Raw genomic sequence first — 14,412 nt, 5'->3', positions numbered from 1 at the left:
CTCAACCCTGAACTCATTTAATTGTTGAGATGGGCCCTTAAAGAGGCTAATTCAGAGGATGAGCTTTTCTTCCCCCATTCCAAACTCCACTATTCCCACCAGCTTCTGTCTCCTGCTTCCAAGCAGCTCACATTGGCAATAAGCTCTCCAGCAAGTCACTGAATCAAGCTCTTAAGGATCTTCACAATGAAAAGCATTTTCTCCCCAGCACAATGAGGCTATTTTCCTTCTCAACAGATATGCCAGTAGCACCAGGTCATCTATCAGAGGGGCCATTCTACACGGTGCTCCAGCCAAGTTTCACTTTAAGGCCTGATTTAGGAACAGGACTCCCTGAGAGTTTTCAGGCTCTCTGAGAAAGTTAAACGGGACTCTCCTCAAGTCCAAGTGCCCATCAACTTTCAGGTCATATTACAGTACTTAGAACTCCTTCTCCCATTGTTCCTTAGAGTATGAGTATTAAGTTCTTCTTCAAGTGATGGTCCTTATGTGGATTCCACATGTGGATGTGCATGCATGCCATGCACCTGGGTCCAGAAATTCTTCAGAACCATGTCTGTTGACCCGTACATGCACAGTAGCCTCCCTCATATTCCTGACCGAGGGTATAAGAGGCAGTGCGGGTTGATGCCTCTCCAGTTCCTTCTTACTGCCATATGGCCTGAGTCAGAATCATGTCCTTCTTCAATCCATGCATAACGTGTAAAGTAAAATCTTTGTAAATAGTTGTATATCTTAGCGTAGTAGTTATAGTTAGTATAGTATATAATTAGTATAGAATAGTCGTGTGTGTGTCCCCACAGTCAAGGGAAATCCTCTCTGGCCCCGGGACTATGCCCAGAGTCCCAGGGTTCAAGAATTGCAACTCCTGCCCTTGCTCCTTCTCCATCAGAGATGAGCATCCATGGTCCCTGTACTGTCTGAGTGAGGCACATCTCTCTGCAAAGTGCAGTATCTGTCGATCCTTCTTTCCCAGAACTAGAAAGGCCCAAGAGCTCTAACTAAAAAAGTTCCTGGTGGAGCAGGCGATGAACTGCGGTGTGCTGTTGTCTGTCTCTATTAGGACAAATGGCTGCATGCACCTGCATGACACCATTCGCCAGACTTCACTTGTGGAGTCTCCAAGCTTGGGTCCACTCCACCTACAAACCAAACATGGATCGCATTGACTCCCCCACCAGAGTTCTCACCTCCTTTGCTTGGTGGTCCAACCCAAACAAAGTCATGGTGGGGATTCCCTTCAGCCCTCCCATTCCAAGGGCCAACATTTTGACAGATGCTCCCTTATGGGGTGGGAGTGCTCACCTGTACTACCACATTGCTTGGGATACCTGGACCCCAAGAGAGGCCAGGCTACCCATGAACTTACTGGAACTGATAGCAGTCCGGCTTGCATGCAAGACCTTCCTTCTCCTCATACGCTCGCTCCATGTGGAGATAATATCACCACAGTGGTCTATATAAACAAACAGGGAAGAGTGAGCTCTCGTCTCCTCTGCCTGGAAGCAGTCAGACTTTGGAACTAGTGTATCAGAAACCACATTAGAATACAGGCCGCATATCTCCCAGGTGTTCATAACTCCCTGGCAGATAAATTAAGCAGCAGCTTCTCTGTAGACCTTGAATGGGAGATCCACGACACAGTTCTAGCCAACACATTCACACATGAGTCCACTATGGGACCTCTTTGCATCCCAGACGAACAGGAAACTTCCTATGTATTGCTCCACGGGAGCCACAGGCTATGATTTCTAGGGTGACGCTCTCCTGAACGGACAACTCAGATATGCCTTTCCTCCCATCTCCCTACTACCACAAGTTGTTTGGAAGAACCATTGCAACAGAGCCATCATCATCCTAGCATGCTACTGGACCAGTCAGTTCTGTTTCACAGAACTCCTAACAATGGCTGCATGCCCACTTATCAGGATCTCCAAACCCAGGACAGGGGCAAAATCAAGCATCTCAACCCAGGTTCACTCCACCTCCTGGCCTGGTGTTTGGATGTGCATCGGCAATAGAATGCTCAGGCTCCACCCCGTTCAGGAAATCCTTAACCAAAGTAGAAAAGATTCTACTAGTGCCTGCTACCTGGCTAAGTGGCAGCGCTTTTCGGCCTAGGTATGTCACCACGAACATTCACTTGATACTGTGGGCTTTCCAGTTATCCTAGATTATCTCCTCTCCTTCAAGCCTTCAGGTTTGGCCCTTAGTTCACTCTGGGAACACCCAGCCACCATCGGTGCCTTCCTCTCTCCAGTGGAGGGATAATCTTCTCATTACGCACCTGGCTAGTGTACGATTTATGAAGGGTTTGATCAGGACCTTCCCACCAGGCATTAACCCTATGCCTCAATGGGACCTTAACCTTGTTCTGTCAATACCCACAAGTCTGCCCTTCGAACTTATGACAGCATGCACCATGATGATCCACCTGACCATGAAAGTGGTGTTCTTAGTTGCCATCACTTCAGCCAGAAGGGTCAGCAAGCTAGGAGCCATGATGGCAGATCCTCCTCATGCAAAGTACAAGTATTTCACAAAGAGAAGGTCTCCTTTAGGTTACACCCCAAATTCCTCCCCAAGATTGTTGCTGAGTTTCACATCAATCCATCAATACATTTACCTGTATTTTTCTCAAAACCCCATGCTTCTGCTGAAGACAAGCGACTTTACTCCCTCATTGTCAGGTGTGCCCTGGCGTTCTATCTGCAAACAACCAAACCCCTCAGAACATCTCTGAAACTCTTTGCTGTTTTGTAGCATTCTAAGCATCCCAAAACTCACTCAGAAATCCTCTCTGAGGATATGGCTTGATCCCAAGATCTTTCTGCTAAGGCAACAAACTTTCCCTGTCCTGGGGGTAGTGTTCCCTCTAATTTTTCCAACCCATGTGCGGAATGAATTTTGTTATGTGCACCAATATGGAGGTGATGTGCCACACATCACCTTCATATCAGTGCACATAACAAAATTCATGTGATGGGGGTGGGGCCGAGGGGTTTGGAGTGTGGGAGGGGGTTCAGGGCTGGGACACAGGGTTGGGGTGCAGGCTCTGGGGTAGGGCCGGGGATGAGGGGCTCAGGGCTAGGGCAGAGGATTTTGATTCAAGGGTGTGAGGACGCCGGTTGGGGGTGGGCTCTGGGGTGGGGCCGGGGATGAGGGGTTTCGGGTACAGGAGGGTGCTCCGGGTCTACAGTAGGGAGAGAGGACTCCCTGCAGCTCTCTCTCCCCACAGCCGTGGCATCTCTGGGGCTGGAGCTGCAGGATAGGCGCCTCTCCCCCATCCGCAGCCAGTCTAGGCCAGGGGATGGGTGCTCCAGCTGCGCCTGGCGCCAGACCGGGTTGCTCCAGCCACACCTGGGCCTGGGCTGTGCTGCTCCAGCAGGTCCAAGCACCCCAGACGCAACAGGTCCGGGCCACATCACCATTGGGGCTGGGGGAGGGGTACCCTGCCAGGCCCCCAGGCAGGTTCCCTGAGCGCCTGTACAACGCTAAACAGGCTGCTGCATGGCCACGCAGCTTACAGGGAACTTAGCCTGGGAGCATTACATCTCACTCAACGCAAACACAAGCTGCCTCCACAATATCCTTATTGGATGTTCCGCTGCAGGACATTTGCAGGGCAGCAACTTGCAGCTCTTTCCACATGTTCTAACTCAAGCCGTACCTGCTTGATTAGGAGAGGTAGATGCGCTGGAGGGTAGGGATAGGATAACAGAGGGCCCTAGACAAATTAGAGGATTGGGCCAAAAGAAATCTGATGAGGTTCAACAAGGACAAGTGCAGCGTCCTGCACTTAGGACAGAAGAATCCCATGCACCGCTACAGACTATGGCTTGGAAGCAGTTCTGCAGAAAAGGACCTAGGGTTACAGTGGATGAGAAGCTGGATATGAGTCAACAGTGTGCCCTTGTTGCCAAGAAGGCCATTGGCATTTTGGGCTGTATAAGTAGGGGCATTGCCAGCAGATCAAGGGACGCGATCGTTCCCCTCTACTCGACATTGGTGAGGCCTCATCTGGAGTACTGCGTCCAGTTTTGGGCCCCATACTACAAGAAGGATGTGGAAAAATTGGAAAGCATCCAGCGGAGGATAACAAAAAAGATTAGGGGACTGGAACACATGACTTATGAGGGTAGGCTGAGGGAACTGGGATTGTTTAGTCTGCGGAAGAGAAGAATGAGGGGGGATTTGATAGCTGCTTTCAACTACCTGAAAGGGGGTTCCAAAGTGGATGGGTCTAGACTGTTCTCAGTGGTACCAGATGACAGAACAAGGAGTAAGTTGCAGTGGGGGAGGTTTAGGTTGGATATTAGGAAAAACTTTTTCACTAGGAGGGTGGTGAAGCACTGGAATGGGTTACCTAGGGAGGTGATGGAATCTCCATCCTTTGAGGTTTTTAAGGTCAGGCTTGACAAAGCCCTGGCTGGGATGATTTAGTTGGCGATTGGTCCTGCTTTGAGCCAGGGGGTTGGACTAGATGACCTCCTGAGGTCCCTTCCAATCCTGATACTCTATGATTCTGTGATGGCAGTATTACAAGCATCTTTGCTACCAGCTTCCTCACACCCTCCTCCAATCAGAATACCATTTGCCAGTCACCCACATGTGGAATACATTTGGGGACCATGACTCGAAGAAGAAATGGAGACTACTTAGGGCTTGTTTACACTACAAAATAAGGTAGACTTAAGTTAGGTTGTCCTACAGCCACTGTAGTAATTTAATCAGCTGTTTGTGTACCCTCCTTTTGCCGGTGGTGCACGTCCTTACCAGGAGCACTTGCACCAACCAAAGTGGGGCATTATGGGGCATTGACAGCCGGAGTCTGGGGCTCACAGCTGGAGCCTCCCCCACCTGGCATCAGGGCTGATTAGGTATCAAGGACATTGTTGCCCTGTGCTGCCGATTCTCATTCCTAATATTCCACAGGAACAAGCCTCGTTTTAAAATAGTTCCAAGTTTCACAGGAGTCAGTTCTTGAGCCTTCCCTTTTACTATATCAATAATTTGGCATCCCCTGGGTATTGTCAGAGACCTGAAGTTCTTTCTCAACAGAACTTGAGAGTTCTGATTTTAAAAAAAAAATCAAAATGTGTATGTCAGGATTCCCATTCTGTGCTAGCCAAAAGCATATGCATCTCAGAGACTTACCCCAGAATATTAAAGCTTGCTCCACTCAGGATACATTAACCTCTTGACTGAGAAAAATCAATAAGGTTTGCCAGGCTGTCACCTGTGTATATATACACAATCATCCATTTCTCTAGGGTAGATGAAGGAGCGTCTTCAGATGTTGCAGCTGGCTGTAATGTAGTGGGTGCAGTCCTCTGGAAACACTAATCAGAGTTAAGGCTAGGATTTTGTCATGGATATTTTTAGTAAAAGTCATGGACAGTTCACGGACAATAAAGAAAAATTCATGGACGCCCCTGACCTGTCCATGACTTTTACTAAAAATGTCTGTGACAAAATGTGGAGCTCAGCTGCAGGGTCCCCACACTGCCTGCAGTGGCTCAGCAGCTGCTGGGGCCACTCCAAGCTCTGGGGGCCCCCACCGCCCACGGGAGCTTGGAGCTCCAGTGGCCCCCACTGCCCGCAGTCACTTGGAGCTCTGGGGTACCCCTGCAGCCCTTGGTGGCCGGGAGCTCTGGAGGGCCCCCACGGCAGCCAGGAGTTCTGGGGGGGCCCCCTCCGGGTGGGGAGGAGGGTACCCTGCACCTCCCAGCCACTGTGTCATGTTACAGATTCTGTGACTTGCACAACCTCCGTGAAAAAATTGTAACCTTAATCATAGTCTCCTCTTGGATTTAGCATCTCACATAGTCTAGGTTTCTCAAGTTCTGCTAGGTATGATATTACAGACAATGAGAGACTTGAGCAGAAAAGCAAATTTGTACTTACCAGAGAATTCTGTTTCTGTGATGTCCTTACAGATTCTCCACCAAGAAATCAACCCATTGTCTTGTTCTCAGTAGTAATTAATATCTAGCTCCGACATAATGCTTTTCATACAAAAGAGGTCCGTATCATTTGCCCCATTGTACAGATGTAGATTATTAGTGAGGTTGTCATAAAAAGAGAGTTTTCGCCTGGTTAGCATGGGCTGCTCTAGAGAGGAGGGAAGAGTGACAAAAACTTAGCAAAAAGAACAGAAGTACTTGTGGCACCTTAGAGACTAACAAATTTATTTGAGCATGAGCTGTCGTGGGCTACAGCTCACTTCATCGGAACTTGGTGGTCTCTAAGGTGCCACAAGTACTCCTGTTCTTTTTGCGGATACTTAAAAAACTTAGCAGCAGCTTGTCCTAATCACGTTGGTGACATGGCCCATGTTCCAGAAGAGGGGAGACACTTCACAGAAATCTAATTTGCTGGTAAAACCGAAGTGCTCTTCCCCCACAGTACCAGTAGTGTAATATAGTAATGTCTAACTGTGATTATCATCTTTAACTGATTCCATTGTGCCTTTGTTCTCACTTTTTCAGATGGGTATGCATTTTCTCAAGAAGAACACGGAGTTGTTTCTCAGTCTCAAGTTGTTCGATCCTACGACACTACCAAACAGAGAGCTGGAGTAGAATAACACAGTTCTTCCCTTGATTGGTGGTGGGAATAATGAGATTTGGATCAATGCACCCACTGTTAACACATCCTTGACTAAGGTTGGCAGCAGCAGCCAAAACACTGGAACACTCATTTCTGTGGCCTTAGCCAACACATTTGTTATGTATTCCCCCTGCAGACCTTGAGCACACATTGTGGGGAAATCATTGTTTTAAATCAATTGCAGTGCTCTGCCTAACTTTTGTTTATGTTGTCATGAAGCATTTGACTGTGCTATGTGAGGTGTGAAATTAAAAACATTATGTTTTACCACTATTTAAAACGGCAGTATAAATTGTTCTGGGAGAAAAGTAAAGAATTTATGTTCCATGAGAAATTGGCCTTTGCTTAATTGGAATAGGGGTATTGACATTTCCTGTTTTGTTACCCATAGATTAAGTACACAGAGCTGCATGTAAGCCTTACCCTATAACAGTCACTGTTTACTTTAGCTGATAGAATTTTTAAATGGACAAATTAGGTATAAATTTTTTGATTGAACAAAACAACACAGTATATGGTAGGCTGGGAAAGCTAAGTGCTCATTTTGCATACCTGGTCATGACAAATTAACACAGTATGGCAATTAAGTCTATAAAATATTTCACCACCTTTTTACAGGATTCTTTATGGCTTTATCTTAGCTTTCTTTAAAAAACTTATCCACCTGGACAGTATCTATATCCTACAGGTTGCATGGCAGGACAGGTGCATGCATTCTGCACAGGGAACATCCAAAAATATACAACCCCTTTCCAACAGTTTTGTGCATTGTACTTGAATGAGAACTTCAAATCTGGGCATGAGACATCCTTTTTTAAACTATATAACAAAACATCAAGAACTGAAATGCTCAGTGTATCTTCCATGTTATTCTGCAGCAAGGAAGCAACCTCCAGCAAAGAGTTGGGTACTGGAAGGACTATTGGGATTCATAGGAAGTGGGCAGGGACAGAAACTGCTTCAACATTTCCTCCCAATGCTGAGGTTCACACTCTCCTTTCTAATGTCTGAAAATCTGATGCCTTTACATCCTCTACTGGTGGATTCTATGTAAACTCATGGGACAAGAGTACATCTTGGGCTGTCACGTGCCAAGATGTGCATAATGTCTGCGCAAGAAGGGAACGGCTGTGGAAAAGAGATCAGTGCGCGTTACCAAATCCTCTATGGCCATGGAGTCTGGAGGGAACTCATACCCCAAAAAAGCCAACTTGGAAATGGGAAAAAAAGCCTCTTTCTGCCCAATGCTTTGGAGAAACTGTTTGAGGACATTTCATCCTTTTGAAAAGCTGACCATCCCCCCACCCCCCAGCACTGCCACAGCTGCTTTAGAGTAAGAGAGGGATGATTGCATCAGTTCATGTTGTCACATAAGAGCATTGCTAGTCATGATGGGAAGAGAAGACCAGCTGTTTGTGGGTTCAACTGCGCCAGTTCCCTTCCTAGACCTGATCCAACTGAGTACTCCCCAGATTTCCTGAGATATGTTCTGAATCCAGCAAGCTGAAAGGAATGCTGGTTTTACTGACTTACTTTCTGAATGGGACGGCCTGCAATTGCCTATGTTGGAAGTATGCAAAAATCTGAAAGAAGGGGGCAGAAGTAAGAACTGAATAGAGCCCTTAGAAAGCTAACACTGTCCTCCAGACGAGGCCTATTAATTTTAGTCACCAAACCATGTTTTTGAATAGCATAAAGTAAATATTGCTGCGCAGTTTGTGTTCAGCCAACTTTCTCAGTTATTGCATAAGGTATACATGTGCACTTAAGAAGCTGACACTGTTTTTGCCATACTGACCATCATCCAGAACGTTTATTGATTTAAGTCTATTTGAAAGTAATAGAGATATGAATATTTTTGCTCAGCAAGCAAAAGCAAAACACTAGCCTGGCTCACTGACTTAAGGGTCTTGAGTGATCTCCAGCACTCGAACACCACAGTTCAATTCCCAGTGCCACCTCTAGGGCCTAGACTTCTCTCACATTGAACAGTAAATTTTCTGGTCCTACAGCACCAGGCAGGATTGGTCTTGGATTAGGGTGATGATTTGGAGGGAAAAGTCATCACCTTCTAGTTGCAGTGCTAATGAGGGAATTATGCAATGAGTAAAACTTGCAAGTAATTTGCCACAGGCATGAATGTCAAGGGGCTCTCTCTCTGTGTTTGTGTTTGTGTGTGTGTGTGTGTGTGTGTGACTGAGAGAGATATGAGACATAAAGGAGAGAGTACCAAGAGGGCGAATAAACAAAAGACAAAACCTGATCTCAGGCATATTAGAACCTTTTTGTGCCAATCCAACACATTAAACATTTTCTTTTTATTCAGAAACTAGTCCTGCTTAAGAATTACACAAGGTAAATCTGCACTTGGACAAAGTTGATGTTTCTTCCATTTCCAACACCACAGAGTAAAATTATCTTCCTACACGGACACAAATAAGCCTTTGTACGCTAAACTACACTGCAAATGTTAATATTTAAGTACTTTCAGAGGGTTTTTTTAAAAGTATGTGAAAAAGTACATAAAAATTGTACAAACAATAATGCAAGCTAAGCTTATGCATTGAGGGGAGCATAGAAAGACCCCATACTCGCTTCAGTTATTTGTTTAGTGCAACAAACTTTTGTGCAGCAAAATGAGGGATGCTGTGGAGGAGCAGCTGTCAGCTGCTGTGATTTATTTTACTAGCACAGACTATGGGCTGTATCTTTTTGACCCAGCTGTACATGGAGGTCAGAGAGTGTCACACACAAACCCTCGCTAGAGTGAATAGTGGATTGAACTGAGATACATACGCTGATGTCAGCGCAATGGAAACTACACATGGGCCGATCACACAGCTATACAGTATGTGACATGCGGACTGGTAGGTCAAATTTTATCATTAGTGAAGGACCTTATTGTGGATCTGGGTTAATCCTGCAGCACCCACCCAGGTCAAGACCTGGCATTCTTCTTGTCCTTTGGAGTCATTACCAGCTCTGATCTATTGTTGTAAGCTATATCCTGGCTGTTTTAGTTCCTTGTCTTTGTGAGCAGTGATTAGGTGTATTCCAGCATGTATTAGCAAAAAAGAGAAGCACAACAGCTCTGTATCAACAAAAGTCCATGTTCAATCACAGAGCTGCGTAGCAGCAGGAGTAGCCTTTGAAACAACATGGTGAAAATGTTATCAGCTAGACAGGGGAGCAGAGTGGAATAAGCTAAAGATTTCTGCTTGACAGTCTGTATTAACACTTCAGTGCTGACCAGAAAATGGACTCGTTGGAAGCTCTCTGCATTGACCAATCTGCCAGTTCTGGGGAACAGCTGACGTGTCTCTGCCTAGGCTCCTTTGTGAAAAACAGACATTATTTGTCCCTTTGGATCAATACAATGCACGATCTGGAGGGGGGCATGGAAACTACTGTTTCTTTAACAAAATGCCTAATAAATTAAAACCGGTGAACTAGGATTTGAGCCGAGCGCTGCGGAGAAGTCTGTTGACATTTTCATTTCCTTGAAAGAGCTTCAGGTCTTGCTGTAGGCAGCAAGCAGGAGAAGTCAGTAATAACTTGTCAAGGAGGAACAGTGAATAACTAATAAAAGTATCTGAGTCAAACTAAGTTGCTAATATATTTAAAAATGTATGTGGAGTTAACATAAACTATATGGGTTGTAAATTAAGATAACAGTCAAACCTCCCTAATCTGCAATTCACTAGACCACACACTTTTTAATGTTTGCCAGAAATGTGCATTCTCTCTCCACCACTCAGCTAACAGCTAATAGCAGATGTTGCAGTGAAGTCTCCTATTAGTGAGATTACATAATTTTTACAGCACGTATTAAAATGTGTTTGCTAGGAGAATATCAATTATTAATAATGAAAACTAAACCAAGGTGGGAAAAATATGTGAAAAGTCCATGTTGTGTTGCCAGCTTTGTGCTTATTCACTTAAGGTGACATTCAGCCCTGTACAGACGGCCAGCACAAGCCTTAAGTGGGGCATAAGCCTGGTGCCACCTATACACAGGGGTTAATTTCACCCTTATGGGCTAATCCACAAAATGTAGTAATTTGCACTGGTTCTTCCATGCTTCAGCATGAATCAGTGAAGGTCTGGTGTCTGTTCTGCAAGCAGCCATGGCTTTATAACTAGTAAGGATGTCAGTTTTAATTTCATTTTTAAACTAATGTGGAGAGTGTGGTCTTGTCCTTATGCTCAGCACTCAGGGATTTGAACTGGAAACAGTTGCTATAATGGGAGTCACACCCAAGAAACCCTGTGGAGTTAGATGAGCTCTTGCCTAGTTTTGAAGCATGGCAAAATGTTTTAGCCTAATTGTGACACAATGTGTGAGGTCGCAGACCTGAAGTAATTGACGCAGTAGTTTAAAACTCAGTCAGCTGGTGTAATGAGGCCTTCATCTGCTGATGACCCTAAATATATATAGAGAGAGAGTGATGAAAAAGAGCATTGTAACCAGGCAGGACCTGACACACTGATGTGCAAATAAAGAGGGGCTGTGAATTGAAATCCAGATGACTGGGCATCCAGTACAACTAGCAACTACTGCTGTGCACACCAGCGTTTTTCAGAGCCAAAGTCGGAGATAGGACGAGACTGGCAGATCATTATGGCAATGACAGCTGGGTTTTCTAACAGCGTTCTATCAGTCTGGACCCCCTTGTGTCATGACAGGATCACCATACAAGAGTGCATATGCACTTTCCCAGTGAATGACCAAAGAGCAGAGTCCTGTTCTTTAGCATGCTCCTCCCTCACTCACTTCCCTCACGTGCCCTTTCTACAGGAGACCTATCCCCATATTTAGCTTCTTGAAATATGGGCATTTCAAAATGATCTGAGCTGGAAGGCAGCGCCTGGGAGTCAGGTGGGGCCAGTGAACCATCAAGTAGCTGGGCTTTGGTATACTGAGTTCTAATAAGTCCATGGCTACGTAGAACCTGTATGGTTATTATTTATGCTGCAAACAATGGTCACGTGACCATTCCCAGAAACAGTGGAGCAAGAACATCCTGCTCCAGGAACACAGAGCCTAATTCCTTGAGAATCGCAATTAGCAGAATAGGGTGTTAGGCATACAATGAAGCAGAGCTGAGTCTGTCCAGAATGGAGAGCATGGTGCATGTAGGGCTCAGTCCTGAGAGGGGAACAGAGCATTTTGGCTCATTTTCAGCAGTGCGCTAGCCAGGCATGTGAGCAGTTCCATTGTCTGCAGTGGGAATATATTTAAGTTAAGCACGTCTGTGAGTACATCACTGGATCAGGGCCAGAGGACTCTGCATCTTGCAAGATCAAGCCCAACACAATTGCTCAGATACACCCATAGTTAGACAAACTTTGTCCTTGTGCATCAGGGGTTTCTAGGAGTTCAAACCGCACCCCTCCACTGTTCACAACAGCGACTGCTGCCATCCGATGAAGTGAGCTGTAGCTCACGAAAGCTCATGCTCAAATAAATTTGTTAGTCTCTAAGGTGCAACAAGTCCTCCTTTTCTTTTTGCCATTTAATAGACTTAGTAGCAATGCTGCTCCTTAGGACCACTCAGAACAACAGCAACAGAGCTCAGACACTCCTGATTCAAAAGGCTAGTCCACCTACCATCTGAGCTTGAGGAAATTCTCCATTGAGAGAGGGGGCCTAAGACACACAGATGACTAGTTCTGTTCCATGCCATTCAGGCGATGGTACCCACAGACTCCAGCCAGTTCAGTATGTTCTGTGCTGTAGGCTCAAGGAAGCCCTCAACCCTTGTTATTTACAGATTAAAATCAGAAAGGCGCAGCCTGCACTGCCAGGCAACACGTGATGCCCAAGTGAGGTCACAGCTAACACGTTCCAGCCTTGGCGTCTCTCAGACCATGGCATGTGTGCTCAAGATGGCTGCCTGGAGGGCCCAGTGGGTCACACTCCACTTGGTCAAGAATGTTAAAAAATTGGCAGAGTATTGCAGCTGGGCACAAGAGGAGGAGCAAGTGCCTCCCTCCTGCTTCCAAACAATCACAACAACCCCCGCCCCACACACACACACACACACACACACACACCCATCTGCTCTTTTCCACGAGCACACAGGGCTCGCTCTGAGATGGGTGATGTGCTGCTTCCAGGGACTGTGGCACTGGCTTTAATGCCTTGTGAACAACTGCTGCTCCAGAACTCTGGGGCAAGGAAGAGGAGCCCCATGCCAGCACCCGCTCACTGCAGCAGTATCCTCAACCAGTCAGCTCCCACTCCCCACCCCCCGCCCCACAACACACAAAATCTTTTCCTTGTTTCTACCCATGAGCCAAAGCCCACAATTCTTTGGGACAGAGTAGGCAACAGACCAATTTCTTGGGCAGTGTATGCATTGTGGACCCAAAAAGATTGAAAACGCCTGAGTTGTGTCATACTGAAGACAACAGAGATAGGGCTTCACTGCAGCAATAACTTGGCCTCTTACTCAGGCCTCTAGCCTAGCTCTCAGCTGGACACAGATACAGCCACACACAAAACTTTCACAAGGGTGGTGAGGCTTCCAACCTCGGCTTGCCGGCCCGTCCGGAGGCTACAGTCTAAAGACTAAGTGTTGCTTTCACTGGGCTGGGCTCTACCCTCTTGCCAGTGTGGATGCAGGCTAAACCAGCAAGCACACCCTCCAATGCCTACCCACCATTTCCTCTCCCCCATGGGTCTAGATAGAAGGCCGAACAAGACGCGCTCTCACAATTATCTGGGAAAGGTTGATGAAGCAGCTCAGTTTATGGCTGCACTAAGGACCATGGGATGTGCCCCCAGAAGTCCTAGAACCTCATATGAGACAGTGCAGTCCCTGTATGAACCCAGTGAAGTGGACACACTGGCGTACCAATCATAGAATATCAGGGTTGGAAGGGACCTCAGGAGGTCATCTAGTCCAACCCCCTGCTCAAAGCAGGACCAATCCCCAATTAAATCATCCCAGCCAGGGCTTTGTCAAGCCTGACCTTAAAAACTTCTAGGGAAGGAGATTCCACCACCTCCCTAGGTAATGCATTCCAGTGTTTCACCACCCTCTTAATATCCAACCTAAACCTCCCCCACTGCAACTTGAGACCATTACTCCTTGTCCTGTCCTCTTCTACCACTGAGAATAGGCTAGAACCGTCCTCTCTGGAACCACCTCTCAGGTAGTTGAAAGCAGCTATCAAATCCCCCCTCATTCTTCTCTTCTGCAGACTAAACAATCCCAGTTCCCTCAGCCTCTCCTCATAAGTCATGTTTTCCAGATCCCTAATCATTTTTGTTGCCTTTCACTGGACTCTCTCCAATTTATCCACATACTTCTTGTAGTGTGGGGCCCAAAACTGGACACAGTACTCCAGATGAGGCCACACCAATGTCGAATAGAGGGGGATGATCACGTCCCTCGATCTGCTCGCTATGCCCCTACTTATACATCCCAAAATGCCATTGGCCTTCTTGGCAACAAGGGCACACTGCTGACTCATATCCAGCTTCTCGTCCACTGTCACCCCTAGGTCCTTTTCCGCAGAACTGCTGCCGAGCCATTCGGTCTCTAGTCTGTAGCTGTGCATTGGGTTCTTCCGTCCTAAGTGCAGGACCCTGCACTTATCCTTATTGAACCTCATCAGTTTTTTTTTGGCCCAATCCTCCAATTTGTCTAGGTCCCTCTGTATCCTATCCCTGCCCTCCAGCGTATCTACCACTCCTCCCAGTTTAGTATCATCCGCAAATTTGCTGAGAGTGCAATCCACACCATCCTCCAGATCATTTATGAAGATATTGAACAAAACTGGCCCCAGGAC

At 46.5% G+C, this 14,412-nt stretch overlaps 1 protein-coding gene across 3 annotated transcripts in view; it reads left to right on the top strand.

Annotated features, from left to right (window-relative positions):
• Positions 1–6,969, top strand: part of ATP8A2 (ATPase phospholipid transporting 8A2) — a 690,440-nt gene extending 683,471 nt beyond the window's left edge. For 2 of the 3 annotated variants that reach the window (XM_084650563.1, XM_084650564.1), the window contains exon 37: positions 6,492–6,969. In XM_084650563.1, the coding sequence (XP_084506689.1) occupies positions 6,492–6,589 (98 nt within the window). In that variant the 3' untranslated portion in view covers positions 6,590–6,969. The remainder of the gene's footprint in view (positions 1–6,491) is intronic. The other variant, XM_084650565.1, reaches the window with a different exon arrangement.
• Positions 6,970–14,412: the final 7,443 nt, after the last annotated feature.

Source organism: Lepidochelys olivacea, assembly GCF_965140295.1.
Source record: "Lepidochelys olivacea isolate rLepOli2 genome assembly, chromosome: 1".
Classification (NCBI taxonomy): domain Eukaryota; kingdom Metazoa; phylum Chordata; order Testudines; family Cheloniidae; genus Lepidochelys; species Lepidochelys olivacea.
Note: the sequence above shows the minus strand (reverse complement) of the source record. Positions and strands in the feature narration are given on the sequence as shown.